The following is a 17,897-nucleotide window of genomic DNA, read 5'->3' as shown; positions in this document are numbered from 1 at the left end:
CATTTTCCTTCCCCATAGCTTTTACAATGTGAATGAAGTGAAGCAACATTCTGGGAAGCAGAAACAGGAAAGCAAGAGACCACGAGTGGAAGCGCTACACGTGCTGATTGCAACCAGGCTCTGCAGCTGAATTAAGAAGTAACTCCCTCCCCGGAGGAGCTATTTTAAAAGCTGAAAGCTAAGAACTTAAGTACAAAGGCTTTTGTGTTTTTATTGACATTGTAAGAAAGTTTGTTTGTTTGTTACAAAAGAGCTAAGTGGTTCTGAAAGCAGAAGTACAGTTCGTATGTACACAGTGCTACAGACCCTTCCGATCAACCTAAGGCTTGAGAAACATCAGATCGTAACTGCAGGTTTATCAAATGAAGACCACTAAGGCCCGTTACAGCCAAACACTATTCCTACCGTACGTAAATGTATGTACACATTTTCTTTTTTTTTCTTTTTTTTTTTTAAAAAAAAGGATTACAAGTTTTATTAAAAAAAATAAAAAAATTGGGGAAAAAAAAAAAGAACACATTTTTATCTTACACATCTGCAGGACTGACAACAGTAACTGTTCCATAGGAGACATTCCACCAATCCAAGGACAGTAACACGTGAATACCAGAGGTTTACAAGACGTTTTGGACACTATTAACAGTGGTATGTGCCATCAATCAGCTGAATGGTAAGTGCAGCCTCACTGGGAACATTTGGCAACACATCTTGGTCCCTCTCTTTTTACAGGAGCAACACAAAATAAGGCACATACATTGCGAGAACAGGAACACTGCTGTTGGGAAGGATGGGCCATTGCTCAGCAGGTATGGGAGAGCTGACCGGCCACTTCATCAAGGGCTGGGGGAGCAGTGAGGGGAAGTAAGGACCCAGCCAGCACCATAATGCACGTACCATGTAGGGCTGATCTCCAAGGAGGGAGTAAAGTCATCTGCCATGGGGATGTGTGGGGCCAGCACTCACCAGCAAACCCCCTTGGGAAGCCTGCTGGCTCTCTGGAGGAACACCTTTCCTCTACCTGGGTGTACCTGATGGATGAAGTCCCACTGGTGATCCCACTTTGTGGGAAGTAAAACTGCCTGGAGAAATAGGGGTGCCTGACGCAGGCCCAGTGAGGGAGATGCGCCAAAGGGCAATGGTAACCAATCTGGAAGACCCCCACAGAGCCATTAGAAGAAAAGGTGATTTAGACACCGGCTGCAGTGCTTTAAAAATAGGAAATTCACACTATTTTTTGCTTTTCCTAATACTCTTAGCATGAGTGGTGGGTTTCCCGCTGCTATGGCAATGGCAACTGATGCAACAGATCAGCTAAATACACAAAAGCAAGCTTTGGCTCTGTAACTGGTAGAACAGGAGGGGTGCCAGTAAACATGTGAGCAGTGATGGTGGGACATTCCCCAAACTGCCACATATTGACAAGGAGGTTGACAACTGAAAGGTGGTGCCCAGCCTAACAGTGCCACACTCAGAGAGCCCAGTCTACCCTATGAAATCAAAACCCAAACCGAAGACTGCTGGGCTACGAGGTATTGCTACCCTCACAGGTACCAAAACAGGAAGCTTAAGGCCAGGTCGGACAGGGCTTTGAGCAATCTGGTCTAGTGGAAGGTGTCCCTGCCCATGGCAAGGGGTTAGAATGGGATGAGCTTTAAGGTCCCTTCCAACCCAAACCATTCTGTGAAAAGCATGAGATACTAAAAGCAGGGAAATGACACACAAACCTAAGTGGCACATACACTTAATGACAGAATAACGATCAACCATTTGCACAAACTCCCTGGGGACACGGTGGAGTCTCTGGTTCTTCAACCTTCGCAAATCAAAGTGGGATGCCTTTCTGGAGAGTGTGGTTTTGGCCAAGACACACTACTGGCCCAACACAGGGGTGAGTGACAAAGGTTTGCCAAATCCAGGAAGGCAAATTAATGACTCAAGCAGTCCCTTTTAGCCTTGAGCAATATGAATGGCTACTTCTAAGCCCTGATGGATCACATCTGTCAATAGGCTCCAAGCTTCAATTTGACCAGCAAATACAATTATGAACTGGAAATTGAGTTTTAAAAAATAGTTTGAGGTTGCTTTTTTTTTTTAATGCATTGGACTTTATGACAATAAAAGGCTTCTCTCCCAAGTCACCTACTCCCAAGCTGGTCATAAGTCTCCCTGATGAAACTGTTTATAAACACGTAATTGATGATTTAATAAAGAGCCAGCAAATGGTTACCGAGAACCATCTGCAAGATGTCCAGCACAGCCTTCCCTCGTACACAGGCTGCTGCTTCTTCACATGGTTGTGAGCTGTTATCATGGCACTGCAATGTACAGCATGGCCATAGAAGCATCCCTCCTACCCCACTCACCTGCCTGGCTGGTGGCATCCTTTCATGACATGACAAGGGGCAAGGGCTGGTACAAGCAGCAGGTTTCTACAGGGCTGCCTTTGTGCAAGGAGAGCACAAGGAGCAGCATCGCCATGTTCCAAACCGACTGTTTGCCATGTGAGCTGTGCCTAGCTCCCTGTGCAACCCAGGGACCACTGCAGGAGGGCTGTGATAGCTGGACATGGGAAGGGAGGTCAGGAGGGAAACTGGCAAAAGGCAAAGAGCAGGATGGGGGAATATGCGTGCATGTGACAGAGGAAGGAAGAAATGCTTGCTAAAGATATGGAGAAAGACAGGAGCTGGGTGATCATAAAAGCTGTAGGATATTTACATTTGTCTTGCTTTTTGACATTCCAGCTCACAGTGCAAATCACTTGGTACGTGCTGTGTTAAGCACAAATACGGCCCCAGCACCAGATTCCTATGATGTTTTCCTACTGATTTACAGCTTCTTCCTCTAAGAGCTGTTAATAGATCAATGTTATCTGACAGCTTCACTGAGGTTGTATTCCTACACGTTTCCTCAAATGCCATGCCCTGAATCAGTTGGTATTTCAGCTTTTTTTTCCAGTCAAAAGAATGAATACTGTGGCCTCCTAGTCCACAGAAATCACCTTCCGCTTGTTTTTGCTATTTTTAATGCAGTTTAAGTTTCCTGATTTTGTAAAGCCTGGATACAGAGGAAAAACATTTAGCAGTTTGCCTGCCATCACACTGATTTATTTGGTTAGTTTGAGAACTGGGCTATTCATTTTCTACTTACTTGCTTTACATGCCATAACCGTGTAACTGTGTTACATCAGCGGGCATTTACTTAGTTTAAAACATCCACCCATGAAGCTGTATGTGCTCAAAGGGATGTACAAAACAGTTCTGCTGGCAAAGGAACTGCTACTGTGAATAAAATGCAGTGGCTCAGCAAAATACCTCAACAATTCGCATTAAATTAAAAATCGCCAGTATGGAATATTGCAATTTTGTTATTTCACTGTATGAAATACTCCATAAGACCCTGATCGTATCTCCACAAACGTGGTATGGAAGTAAGGGATTCTAGACTACCCAAATCGTGCCCATTAATTTTACTATCCAATCATTTGAAAAAGAAGACTGAAAAACAGAATACCAAACAGTGCAGAAGATGAGATCTGGACTAGGAATAGCTTTCTGGTCCTCTCCTTCCTCTGAAACGGATTAAACAAGACACAGTCTCAGTATCATGATGCAGGGCAGTGACAGCTATCTGTGTGTTTGTTTACGAAAACCTTAAACTTTTGCTAGGGATCAAAGGGATGATGGTTGTACATTTCCTATTTGCTTGAACCTCCTCATTTCTTGTGCTCCATGACTCTGAAACTACAGCCTAGGAGTATCATGTCAGTGCATTTCTGAAGGGTTGTCCACCTCAGTGCGATCTATCCAGTGCATCCAGAGAGGATTTCATCACTGTAGGCTCACTTCACATTGTGCCTGGTTATTTTGTGCCTATATGTTTAGGGGGAAGAGTTGCAACAAGTTGTACAAGGCTTAGTTTCTTTTGAGTGACAGAAAAATTGCGAAGTTATTTCATCAGACCTTTCTTAAAATAAAAAAAATCCCCAAACAAAACAAAAACATGCACTTCACACGTTTACACTGCTTTACAATTAAAAAAAGGCAAAAGGAAGCATACAGACATTCAAAAAGGGGGGGGGGGGGAGAGAAAGAGAGAAAAGGGGAGGGAGGAATGAGTGTAGCAATACTGATTCAAAACTGAAATGGAAGACAGTTTCTCCCTAGAACACTTTAGGGTTTTCAGAGTCCTTATTCCATAAAAGGAATATACTTGAAACACATCCCATTTAGGTGAGATGAGACTGCTAAAATACATACACAACTAAAAAATACGAGTCTTTTTCATCTGTTATCTCCTAAGGGTTCTTTTTGTTTTGTTTTGTTCTTTATGTCTATTGCATAACAGCAAGAAACTTGCTTTCTTCTGCAAGTGAGGTCAACAAAGAGCTCATGTCCCCAATAGCCATGTTGGTTGTGCTTACGGGCATAGCTGGGAATGTAAGAGACGCTCGGGGAGTGGTGAGGCGTGAGGAATTGCGGGAGAGATTCTGAATGATACTCGGGCTCAGGGCTCCTGAAATTAAGCTGACGTGGTCCCCATCATCTATGATAGCATCAAAATCAATCTGCACACCCTCTAGACTGGTGCTGTCAATGCTATCAACTGTGCTCGACACTTGGTTAGCCCCCGGGGAAAGAAGCTCAGATGAGTTTGCAGTTGCAGTCCCCTGCAGCAGGCAGTTAGCTTCTGAACCAAAGAAAGAACCTGTTTTCATAGCTTGGTGGCTAAAGCCCATGGTTTGGTCATATAACTGACCAGAGTAATTCTGCACGTTAGAGCAGAACTCCTGTGATTGACCTTGCATCTCCATCTTAATGGTGTTTACCCTGTACGCCTGGTTGCCATCACTTATATGTCCTTGCTGTTGTGCCAGGTTGCTTCTCAACACGTTCTGCCGTCTGTTGCCGCTGTAGTTAGCACATGGCTGGTAACTTTTGGACACCAACAAACCTGAAGGCTGGTTACCAGTGGTGTGAGACACTGGTGGACAACCCTGCGGCCCTTGGTACAGGCTGCTTTGTGAGGTAGGACTAACCTGCCCTAGCATCATTTGACCAGATTGATCGACTCCCTGGTAATGAACGCCATCCCCAACTGGTTGGTTTTGCAAATACTCCTGTTCCATCATATTCCTGTTCTGTATCCCATTTGCCATACTGGTGGCTTGATCGCTGGATACCATGGGGTGGCTGAAATTTTGTGGGTTCCCACTCAGTGGCATGTTGCTACTTCTCAACTTCTGCCCTTGAACTGCCATGCCACATGAATTGTCCATTGCCCCAGACATTATGGCCTGCCTTCCGATGCTTTCACTGTAAGGCTTATTGGGCTGCATGCTGAAAGAATTGCCAGCTCCACTGCCAAGAACCATGTTTTGCTGTAAACCATAGGAACCAGTGTTCTCCATCAGGTTCTGATAGCCGTTCTGCTGGGCCATGTTGCTTCTTTCCAGACTCTGCTGCTGAACCATCATATTGTTATACAGTCTGAAGGCCCGAGACTGCTGCACTGCTGAGCGCTGGCCGCATTTCAGTTTTGAAGAAGATAAGTCAGAACTTCCTGAGCTTACTTCATTCCACTGAATGGGCAAGTCGCTTTTGTTTGCCTCGGAACCTGCCTGCTGACTGCTCGGTGGAGGGGCTTGGTCGAAGTTGCTGTGGTTGTTGTTTCCTAACACTGAGCTGTGATGCATTTTGTTGCCATCTAGGACATTGTTCAACAAGTGGTCATACATGCCCTGGTTCTGGGAATTCAGATACTGAACCACGTCATCTGGCAGGAGATCCTCATCATTCAGACTGCCACCTGCTTCCATTGTAGCAGCCTCCAGGGCGACGTTCTCACTGATGCTCGGAGGACATGGGGAGCTGAAGCCGCGGAAGACGCCACCCTCAGAACGGGTATAGTTCTGAAGAACAAGGTTGCGCTTTTCCGTGGATGGAGGCAAAGCAGGAGGGTTAAAGCTATTAAGACTGTTGAAACGCTGAACTCTAGGGAGAGAGAGGTTGTCAGAGGCCATTCTTACTGGATCACTGGCTCTTCTTGTTCCATTTCCTAAAGCATCATGAGACAGAAAATGCCTCCTGCTGTAACCATTTGCCCCACCGTCACTACATCTTCGAGGGGCATTCACTGAAGGCAGTGGAGATACTCCAGACTCCCTGCAGTCACCCAAGAGTGCCATCCTTGTTTTGAGGCTCATCCTCTCCATGTTAGGCAGTGGAGTTGGTGGGGGTCCACCAGTAGCTGCTGCATATTTAGCTTTCAGCCTGTATTGCTGGGCCGGGGTGAGGCTGAGAAGACTTGGCAGGTCATCACACTGGCTCGCTTCACTGGAGCGCCGGGAGGCATCTGTCGAGATGGGGTCATAGGAGTCTGCAACACTCACGTTGTGCGGTCTCCCCTCTGCCTGGGAGGCATCGCTGGACCTCCGGCTGGAGAAGCAAGGTGAGATTCCAGAGGACCTGCGGCTGCTCAGGTAGGCTGAACTGATTGTGCTAGTATTGCTGTCCCTCCTGTTCAGCATGTTCAACACAGTGATGTCTGTACTCGAAAGTTCGTTCCTGTTCGGCAGAATAGTCATGGATCCTCCTACACTGCAGCTGCTGTTCGACTGGGTACCTGAAGGTAAAATTCACAGTTAAACACGCATCACCCAGAAACTGGAACAGAAAACACCAAGTAAAGGGGAGTACAGAGGAAAAGTCTGCACCATGACAGCAAATCACAGCAGTGCTCTGTCTTGAATGAAGTAGGGATAAAAACTGTGTCCTTAGGTTAAAAGCTAATTCAGAGGCTCAAGGGTAGCATTTCAGTGTGAATCCCAGCACATAATTTATAGGCCACAGCCACAAACTGTCATCAGCTGGTATAGCACAGTGCAACTATGCTGACTGATGTGCCAGAAGGACACATTCATAAAGGAGCTTTTTATAGGCAAAATATAATTGAAAAGGCATTTGCATGGGATGGCAAAATGTACGAATTGGAGACCATTCAATGCAATTTCTAAGACCTCTTGAATTGACATAACTCCTAACAACTCCAAAGCATCTTTGCTGGTTTCCTTGTTTTAATTTTTGGGTAAACAGAATATATATCTTAACTTTGCATAGCTTCTTTCGATTGAACAGGCTTTAGAAAACCTGGGCTGTCACTGCTGGGTGGAGAGCAGAAACCTGTGGGCACACTGTAGGCAATGTAGAGTTAGGAGGGACAGATATTTTCGCAATGAGCAGCTCCTTGTACAAACCCAACTATGGATCTTCAGAGTTCCATCTCACCTTGCTCCCATCTATGCATATCTGCCCTCTGTAGCAGTAGTATCTGTACATACAATTACTTCCATGTGTGGGAACAGTTTATTTAAAGGGGAGCCCAACACATCTATGCAAAGCGTGCTTTGCTAAGGCCTCATCTGAAAGAGTTCCATACAATAAACTGGCAGGTATTTATTTCACCTGCCTTGCCCCAAAACAAGACAGGATTATGATGATCTTGGGTCCAAATCTTTAACTGTATGGAATATTTAAAACCTGAGGCATGGCTTCCTTGTCTTGCTGCCCCTGTTCTGTAAAATATGGGTCTATCAGACTTCTCTCAGGGTAGGCAGTAGGACTTGTAATGAGGGGATGAATAGAAAGTGATCAATTTATGAACCATTCTCACAGCAAGACTGAGCAAGCAAGCAACGAATTTAAGGGCAAAAAGTGTTACCACTCCTGTTATGTGTATCTCACCATTTCCTATGAGAGGCGGCAAGGTCGGGGCTTTGGAAGGTGGAAGGGGGTTCAGTCTTGGAAGCATTCCATTAACTTGTTTCAACCTTTCTAATTTCACTTGCTCCATCCATTTGGTCCCTGTCATATTCCTCCTGGCCTGTAAGCCAAGTGCTGTGGTGGCTGTGGAAATGGTAGAGTCCATGATTGGGGTTTCATCGATGACACTGAGGTCTCCTACACTACCACCACCGGTCAGAGTAAGCTCGATCCCATTGTTGGAATAGTTGCTGATGGGGGACTGTTCGCTGCTGCATGTAGACTGACCACCAGGGCTTGGCTGAGATGTCTGTTGAAGTAAGAAACAAAAGCACGTGAGGGTTAAGCAAACAAAGCTAAGAAGAGCACTTGCAGCAAATGCAGGTCTAACTGGAGCCAAAGAAAACCAAATGTAAATTTTAGCATTAAATGGTAACAGTGATCATTCATTCAGAGTCTTTCTAGGTAGTGATTTTAACAGTAGTGAATGCCATTGCAAAACTCGAGATTAAAATTCAGTATTATCTTGCTGATACTATACATTATACCTACATGAGACATTTATTCAGTTATTTTCTTAATTACTTCTATCACTTCCTGTCATTTATGTCTTGGATACTCTACTTTGGATATGCACTGTTCCCAGTTGAAGATGCAGCTCAATAAACCAAATCAGAATTCAGTTACAGAGTTTAATTTACACTGGTAGGGTTGCAACAAGCAAACAAACAAGACTCCAACAACGCTGGAATTTGGGGGTTTTTAATTAGACTTGCGTCTAAAGAATGTAAGTATTTTCCAAGCTTAAGGCTCATTGTTAGGAGCAGTGGTTGGCCTGAAATGTTGGCACGTAATAAAACAGGGACAAAATAGCAGTGCAAAACATACTGTATCATATTATGAGCATCCTGTTACAATAGCAGCACTAGGGTCTAACTTCTACCTCCTCTTATACCACCTTGCCCTGAACAAAGGTGGTGATAATCTACTGAATCAAATCCTTCATTTCACTAGAATTTAAGACTTCAAATTGAAGAATTTAAGTACACAGTACAGGCTGCTAATCTACAGGAATATAAACCCGCTGCAATAGCTTCTTCTTTCTTATTGCTGTGTTCCCTGCTGCTCTAGCGGAATTCTGGCTGTGGAGAAACAGGGACTTCATTTATTTTTCATAAAGTTCTCATGAAAGAATGGGAAAACTTCTCTGATAAACTGAAACACTCAGACAGATAGACCGACAGACAAAGCAGGCAGCAACAGGGACAGAAGTCTCTCCATGTAATATGTTATTGTAAGTTGTATCAGTGTGATCACAGATCCGTGGGGCATGCAGTATCATTTTGCTCCCAAGAACAGTTTCACATAAGTATGTCAAGTTTGGGGTTTCTTCTGTGTTTTTTTAGTATTTTTTAGATACTTGAATATTTTCAACTATTATTTTCTGTGATTTTAATGCACATTTTACTGACAAATGCTAGCTAGAACTTCTGAGGGAGCAGTGGGGGCTTTTGCTTTTAACATCACTGGATGAAGACACAGATTCATAGCACTACTGTAGCTTCATATGCCCCTGAGGAGTCCATTAAGATGCAGTAACTATTTTATTATTTCTAACTTGAATGATGATACTTAGAATTTATGAGGCCACACTGAGCAAGTTCATTTACAAATCTTGGCCATGGCAAATCTGGTGACAAAAATAGAAGTAACAGTTATTATATGGAAGAGCATTTGTGCTTCTGGACAACAGTTCCACAACATATGGGAGAAGAGCAATAAAGGTCAGAAGCCTGTTCTTGTAGCCACTTGGCAAGATCACAGTGAGGTAGGTTACAGAAATAAGAACTGCATTATGGAGAGCACACATTCTAGATGTGTAATACAGAAAAAAAATGGATGTTTCATCTACAGGGGAAGGTACACAGGCATTTCTGAAGACACTTCACCAATATGAGCCAGATTTTTCACATGTCAAGTGTTGCAAAATGTTCACAGCACATTACAATTGGGAATGTGTTTGATGGATTGCACATTACTAAATGAAGGAATGATTAGACAACAGGCAGAAGGCTAAAATGAAGACATAAATAATGTTGCAATAGGAAAAATGGCAGAAAAGTTAAAATGCCCTCACCTTATTACCCACTGTCCTTAGGAAGTTAGAACAAGACATTTAAGAGCATTAGACAGAAAAGACATTGGATTAGTTGAAAAAACAGAAAATATATCTTAATTCATACATGCAATGAAAAGCAGGAAATACAGAATTGTTTTCAGATGATATATTTCAGTGAGAAATATTTAATACTATGTAGCAATCAGCATTAATACCCCTCTCCTGCAAACGTTACTCCTGTTAAAACTGCCTATGCTCAACATGCCTCAATAATGCTACACGTTTACCTAGCTAAGCAAGAGGGGCATAGGTTTTGTTCTTTTGTAACCCAAGGTACATCAAAGACAGCAGAAGATCTTCTTTACACTTCAGCAGGAGTTAACTACTCTGGGCTGTTGGAATTTTCTGAATTCAGGATTAAAACTCCACACTTTGGGATAAGCCTTAGGCACAACATAGCAGTAACTCATATTTCAATGAGTAATTGCTTTGAATTGCAGCATGATTAACAAAATGAGCAGAATTTGGAGTGCTCATATTTGTAGTCCCCAAGGGTTGGGTCCAGATGAACCACAGACCCAGACACTGAAGAGGATGGAGTAACTGCCTTTGAAAGTTTCAATCTTTGTGGAGAGTACGGATGGCAAGTGGAATGCAGGCAAATGAAAGAAGAACTTTCTTTAAGATAAGATGTCAAACAATGGAGTAAGGTCCTTCCAGCGTACAAGGCTTTACTGTTTTAATGCAGTATGTTAAGGTAAACCAAGAAAAAGACTTGCAGAGACTCTTCAACTCAACTCAAATTAGTTAAATTGGAATTAATTTGGTCAAGTTAAATTAAGTATCAGATGAACACCTCACCAGAGATCAAATGGTATCTAAAGATCTCCTGCTGCTTAAGGAAAGTCAGTTTATCCTGCCTTGGTCTGATCCAGGATCCAACAACGTCAAGCCCCCAGAATCTGGTTATTTCCCCAGGTTCTTCAAAAACTATCATCATCAAAATCACCATTTTAACCTTTCAGATTTGGTTATTTCTGTGTTCTAGCACTGAGCCTGCAGGATTCACATTCTCCAACTTTCTTCTGTGAACAGCAGAGTGGAAAAAAAAGCACCTTTTCTAAAAATGAAAACTGATTTTCTCCTAACATGCTGATCCCCAAAGACAGAGCTTTAAGAGAAACAACTGTTGTGAGAGTTACTGCATATTGCACAGACTAGATGTCATCTTTTTATTTCCTATTTATCAGGCTTAAAAAAAAACAACCTAAACAAAACAGAAAATGTCACAAAACCAAACCTTGTGAGCTACGGTTTATGGGCTTGAACATTTAACAGAGAGATCATTAACTGGTTGCAAGAAGAAAAAAGGACCAAGGGAGCGGCAGGGTGCATTGCATACCATTGGTTTTTCTGACTTGACCGCTTTCACTTGGAGGCATTCTTCACGCTTTGAGGTAGTGTTGCTGAGGTCCTTCTGCTCACCAATTGCACCCTGAGTCTGATGGCCTGGTGACCGGGTCTGGGAGTGGCTGCCTGGGTCTCTCGGTGGCGGAGGCCTTGGGTGGATATCTCCCCGCTGTTTCTTGGTGACGTGTGCTTCCGGACCATGCACGGTCTTCACATGTTTCCGGAGAGAACTGGGGTCTGTGTAGCGCTTTGTGCAGCCCGGTATCTTGCAGACATATGGTTTCTGCCAAGACAGGAAAAACACTTACATTAGGTTTAATTCCATGTGGGACTCCTGAAGAGCTCCTTGGAGCACAGCTGGTGTTACAGTTATACACTTTCACAGTGAATTTATCTGATTTATGGTCTCTACAGTGACTGAATCATGTAATGGTTTGGGTTAGATCGGACCTTGAAGATCATCCAGTTCCAACCCCTGCCACAGGCAGGGACACCTTCCACTAGAGCAGGTTGCTCCAAGCCCCGTCCAACCTGGCCTTGAACACTGCCAGGGATGGGGCAGCCACAGCTTCTCTGGGCACCCTGTGCCAGTGCCTCAGCACCCTCACAGGGAAGAACTTCTTTCTTGTATCTAATCTATACCTACCCTCTTTCAGTTTAAAGCCATTAACCCTTGTCCTATCAAGTTATGTCTGCACCTAGTCAAACCTATTACTTCCTTTTGGTTTTGAAGGTACCCATTAATGCCACACAGTTCACAGAGAGCAGTGCCTCTCATGGTATGAACTGGCACATCTTTTATTTAGAAGAGTCACAGAAGAGTCAAAAGAGCTATGGCAATTTATGAAGAGTGGTCTTATTTCTATCCTGTGCTTTGCTCTCAGCAGTTTGATACCCTGCTTTTAGTATACCCAGCACCTACTTCTTGACATTCAGACACAAACAAACCCCGTCAAAACATCTGGGACATTTGTTCAGGCAGGATTATCTGAAGAAGCATTTTTTTCCCAGCTCCTTCAGATCACCAGTATAATGTCAAAGCACGGGATACAGTCCATAAACATTTCCATGTTGCAGCAATAAATGTACTAGTACTATTAGTGCTACTTGCATAGCTAATCACTTTAAAAAGAAACAAACCCTGCTTTCTGTGCATTTCTCTAGCTCACTAAGCAATGTAGAATAAAGTAAATTTACTGTCTTGTAATTTAACAAAGACTTTGTTCTTGGATTATGAGAACATTAGAAAGAAGAGTTGAGCCCTTCCTAAACATTTTAATTGCCTCAGAAACAAACTGTCATTTATTCACTTTTATTACTGATGTTTTCCCATATAACTACTATTATAAAGTCTTATTTATTCTAGCACTCAAGAATCAAAAAAAAGAGACCACCATGTGGAGTTCCTCAAAGGGATTCTCTGTGTAAGCACATATGGCACCATGGAGCCTTTGACAAATGTACCTCCGTCATGGCTATTTAAGGCCTGAGCCTGCCTCCACTGACATTAAACTCCTACTGACTTAAAAAGGAGCAAAAATGTTGATCATGAGGAATTTAGAGTTGATGCTGAGCTACTGAGGCAGGCTTTACTAAGATGCCATGGAAGTACGAGTCACTTAGCTCTCTCCTACATGTATAAGGCACATCTGCACCAAGATATGTCACCTGCTTTTAAATCTGTCTATAGGTTGCCTACTTACAACCAAAATGGTACTGTAAGGAAGTGCTGAACTGGGTCTGCACGTTCCACAGTATCCATAGCACTCCATCGTTGCCTGTCAGACTGTTTCAGTGTGAAATAATGGTGTAGGAGATTTCTCAGCTGCCCTTGCTGCTGCACCTACGAGAAATGACACGCAGCAGGAAACTTTTCTTGGTGACTTACTGTTAGATGTGAAACCCTGATATTAAAACACAAGCAGTATGGCTCACGTCTTTAAGTTTGAGAGAATCCTACTCATCAGCTAGGCAACAAACAGAGTGGTTAAGATAGTGAGTGAACGAAAAGCTCAGTCAGCTATTGGCCACACTTGAACTTCCTTCTACCTCGGTGACAATCCACAGAATTGCTGCTGGGCTTCAGTGCAGTTGTTAATTTGGGCTGCTGAGAGCCCACCCTGCATGGACAGGGTGGACTCAGAGATGTGCAACGCTCTCTGCTTCCCTTGTGACTCAAGAGATGCTGAAGGGACCACGGCAGGAAGTTGGAACTTCATAGGAAGGGGCAGCACTACCAGGAAAGACACAGTAATAAACAGTTGTTATACTGAGAGTGTGGGCGATGGCTGTGACTGCCACAGCTGGACTGCTTGAAGAAAGATGAAATTCCCTTCACTGCATCCCTACTCTGTGAGGTCTATTCACGATGGAAAGAAAGACTGAAATAGCCTAGAGAAGACAGATGGAAAAAGCATAGCTTAGAACTTAACAGGGCAACCCATACTGCCAAAGTGCTGAAGACTTCTCTCTAGCTTTCTGCAGCAGCCAAGAAGGGTGCTGGAAGAGGCTGTGGGAGCTGTGGCTCAGGAACTGCCAGTGTCTCCACTGACCAAGAGGGCATGCTCCAGGCGAGCCCTCAGCTCCAGAGGGAAAAATGATCCCAGCTGTTCAGGGACACCAGGATCTGTCCTTGCTTAACGTGTGTGTTCCCATTACATCCTTCATTCAAACCTTTCATGCTTAATAAAATGACCCACAGCCCCTGAAGGTCCACAGGACACAGGGATGACTGTGCTGGCAAAAGCCATCTAGAACTATATCCTTTGAGGTTACTGAGGGTTTCTGTGCCTGTCCTCTGCAACAAATCCCTGTGACCACCTTGTAAGTCTGTTTGACACCACTCTTTTTGATTGTTTTTGAAGCTGTGCTTGCTTACCTCATTAGAATGAGTCCTATTTTGGTGCTTGGCCCTGTCGGATGCATTGGAGAAAGCTTTATTGCAGCCTTCATGTTCACACACATATGGTTTCTCTCCAGTGTGAGATCTCAAGTGCGTTTTCAAGTTTTCTAGTCTGGAGTAGGCCTTTGTACAGCCTTCAAACTGCAGAAGAAGTAAGTCTGGATTAAGTTTCAACTTTGGACATGCATGAAACAGTAAAAGATGACCTATAACCGTTCAGAAACTTTCCAAGCTTCCATAACCTTGCCCAATGTAATTTTGGTTTCATTTGTTGGATTTTAATTTTGCCCAGGCAAACCCCATCACAGCTCAAGTTAAAAAATGCTTCCAGCATTATATAAATCTGCTCTTACACACAGTACTTGTGCACTAAGATAGGAATCTATTGCAAACTCAGTAGGACACCCGTGGCCAGCAATAATGCCCAGCTCTGTGAGAGAAAGTGCTTTTCAATACTTAAGCAAACTGTGCCCTGTGTAAAAATGTCTTCTAGGGCTTCTTTGCACTTTAAACTTGAGGAAGTGGGACAAATTACACCGTGAATCCCACCTCCTACAGCTCATCATCTACCTGAGCTGGATAATGAAGCAGACATGGAAGTTTCCTAGCAGACTAGGTAACTTCTCTAACAAATGTCCAGTGGACAAGGGTTCAGGGAGTGTAGCATCTGTGCTGCTCTTTTCCCTGCATATCCCAGATCCTTCACCCAAGCCTGGAGCTCAGCCCCCTTTACTCACAGTGCATTTGTGTGGCTTTTCCCCTGTATGTCTCCGCATGTGGACCACCAGCATATACTGGGCTTTGAATGGTTTCTGCTCCCGGGAACAGTCCAGCCATCGGCACACAAACTCTTTCTTCTCACCGTGGATATGGTCATTGTTTATGTGCTGTTTGGGTAGAAGAGAGATTATGGCTTAAGAGAAAGGTAACATCATCACCAGCTTTACTGTAACTTTGCAGAGGAACAACACCAGAGGCTCAGGTGTGAACTGGGATCCTGCGGTACCGAACGAGCAAGAAGATTGTCTGTACTTCAAAGTGATCACTGGGTTCAAATTACAGATCTCACTGAAAGGCCACTAAGGTGCATGAATTTGTTTCTACTGATGTCAACAAGCTTTGGATCAGGCCTCAGGGACACAGGCTCAAATGGAGCCTCAATAATCTCACAGCATCGTTCACATGATTCACATTCAGTAATGCTTTCTTGCATCCCTGGAAACATCTCTGCATTCCATTGCTTATGGCTACTGCCCCTGGCTCCATGGGGGATGAGGATGGTAAGCTCTGCAGTGCTCCTCAAAGAGTCATTCCTATAGGCTATCCAGCTGAAAAGGATATGACAGATGAGCTATGAAGCTGATTCCACCAGGAGCTGGCCTTGCAGCAGAGAACCTCCAGCACCGCTGCTCTTTCTGCCTCAGGGCCCTGTAAGTAACTAAAGCAGCTCCTCAAGGACTTCCTTTCAGATGCCTTTGGGCTGCCCTGGGCCATCTCTGCCAGGGGACACAGGAGGCTGCTCCCTTTTATCCTGTCCCGTGGCATTCTGAGTGCTGCATTGCTGGATGGTGGTTTGGAATGGAAAGGAGGCATGGAACGGAGAGGTGTAGAATGGAACAGAATATAATAAAAATGGAACGGAATGGAATAGAGAGGAATAGAACAGACTTTCCCATTGCTGTACTTCCCACCACAGCTTGCTAGCTGTGCCACTAGATGGCTGCATTTCTCAGCAAATGCGATTATTTCCATTAAGATACTAGACAAAATGCTTCCAGAGTCTGCGTCTGATCACAGCACAGGGATGAAATCTTTATCTACTCCATAAGTAGCTCACAGAAAAATCCAGTCATACAGAAACTCAGTAGTTCATAATGGAACACAAAGAAGATAATCCCCATCTTTTCTCAAGTCCTGAAAACAATCAGAAAACCATATAGAATCACTTATGTTCAGCATTCTGCGGCATCGCCATGGCAAACAGATGTGCAGTGCCTATAAAAGATGACTGCTCTTTTTCTCTTTCTGAAACTTTATTGCCATTTCTTAAAAGCTGTGATGGGGCACAGAGTGTAAGAACAGAGCAGATGAGCTGGACAACGTACAACATGTAATCTGCAGGAGTTTCAAGTGCAGATCTCTTGCCCATTTGTACTACACATGCCTGTACAGAAACGTACAGATGCCTTGTGCTCTAATGGCATAAGAAAAGTACAATGAGATCACTCTGCACTCTTCTTTCCTGAAAGAAAAGAAAAAGTAATGGGACAAAACTCATTGCATTTGAGTAATTCTTGGTCAAATCCTTGTGTAAATGTTACAGACTGTGAGTTATTTGTGAAACCTCCACAGCCACGAAGGAAATGACAACTGAATGTGTGACACAGGCATTCCACTTGTTACAAAAACTTCAGGGCTGGTTCCATCAGCTCACAACAGAACCTCCCTTTACCTCCTGCTGTGTGGGCACTCCGGCACTATGGATGCTCTTCCAGAGAATTTCTCCATAGGATTCTTTTTCTCTCTGTCCCTGCAAATGAGCTTGCTCCTGCCCTCCAGGCCTCTAGCCTATACCAGCATGAGCATCCTCTAAAACTGGCCTTTCTCATGGGCATAAAACTCTGTTCCTTCCTCCCGCTCCAGCCCAGACCCCCTGCAAAGGCTTGACAAAGCTTGCCCAGGATGGTGACTTGTCATTCCCTTTTCTCCATCACTCCTCTCTCTGGCTCACTTGTCAAGCATCTCATGATCACCCTCAGGTCACTGCACAACTGTATCCCTCCATACTCACCTGCCCTGCACTCTCATCCCGTCACTCCTTTCCTACTCCCTCTGCTCTTTCTACAATCAAACCCCTCTTTGTGCCATTTTCCCTCATTTCTCTGACCCTCCAAGTGGCCTCTGAGAGCTCACCTGCAAAGCCATCTCATTCTCAGTTGACCCCTCTAAGTAAAAAGCTAGAAGAAACAAGCCCATGGCACCATCTGCTGATCTGGGTAACTTCTTTAGCTCTCGGGTGAACTGCTCATTTGGTTTTTGCAGAGGGGTGATATTTTAGCAGACCTGTAAATATGTCCAAATACTGGAAGGCTGCTCTGGCAGAAGACACTCGCTAGACATTAAATCAGCACAAATAATAAGCCAACAGTAGAAACCAGTGCTCTCAGGCAACAAGATTCACAGCATTTCTAATCCTGACCACAGAGGACCAGATTCAAACACCCTCTGCTGCTCAAGCTATGATTTGAAAACTGATCAGTCATCTGCTATGGACACATAGAACTGCACCAGTACAAAACAGGAACTAAATCTACATCAGGATTTCTTTATCATTATCAAAATGATGGACTAGCGTGCAGTATTTGCAACACGTTTAAAGGAAGAGGGAGGTCTCACTGTGCAAACAACGGCAATTAGAGAGGTTCAGAAGTTTGTGAACTCTGGCATTCAGGTTCTTTGACTCAGATAATTACCTTTGGATTTTGCACGGTGTTTTTGGCTCCCTGGTCTCTATTATGAGAGGGAATGAATAGTTCTGAGCTTGTAAAACAAAGAACAGTCAGGAATAAGAGTATTATGCAAAGCAGAAGCTTTGGTACAGTACAATAAGGATTTATAGGGTTTCAATTTATAATCTGTTTGTAACCTTATTACACCCATGAAATGTCACATTCCAGGGACTAGATCAGAAGGATTTTTTTTTCCTGGT

The 17,897-nt window shown here is 43.9% G+C and overlaps 1 protein-coding gene across 5 annotated transcripts in view; it reads right to left on the bottom strand.

The window, feature by feature from the left end:
* Positions 1–3,945: 3,945 nt before the first annotated feature.
* Positions 3,946–17,897, bottom strand: part of GLI3 (GLI family zinc finger 3) — a 205,537-nt gene continuing 191,585 nt past the window's right edge. For all 5 annotated transcript variants that reach the window (XM_057431423.1, XM_057431424.1, XM_057431426.1 and 2 more), the window contains 5 exons: positions 14,926–15,075; positions 14,165–14,329; positions 11,279–11,569; positions 7,740–8,067; positions 3,946–6,621 (listed from right to left, as the gene is read on the bottom strand). In XM_057431423.1, the coding sequence (XP_057287406.1) occupies positions 4,331–6,621; positions 7,740–8,067; positions 11,279–11,569; positions 14,165–14,329; positions 14,926–15,075 (3,225 nt within the window). In that variant the 3' untranslated portion in view covers positions 3,946–4,330. The remainder of the gene's footprint in view (positions 6,622–7,739; positions 8,068–11,278; positions 11,570–14,164; positions 14,330–14,925; positions 15,076–17,897) is intronic.

The sequence above is a fragment of the Pezoporus wallicus genome, unplaced genomic scaffold, assembly GCF_028554395.1.
Source record: "Pezoporus wallicus isolate ANWC-B61680 ecotype Strahan unplaced genomic scaffold, APGP_CSIRO_Pwel_v1 scaffold_11491, whole genome shotgun sequence".
NCBI lineage: Eukaryota > Metazoa > Chordata > Aves > Psittaciformes > Psittacidae > Pezoporus > Pezoporus wallicus.
This window is presented reverse-complemented; position numbering and strand designations above follow the sequence as displayed.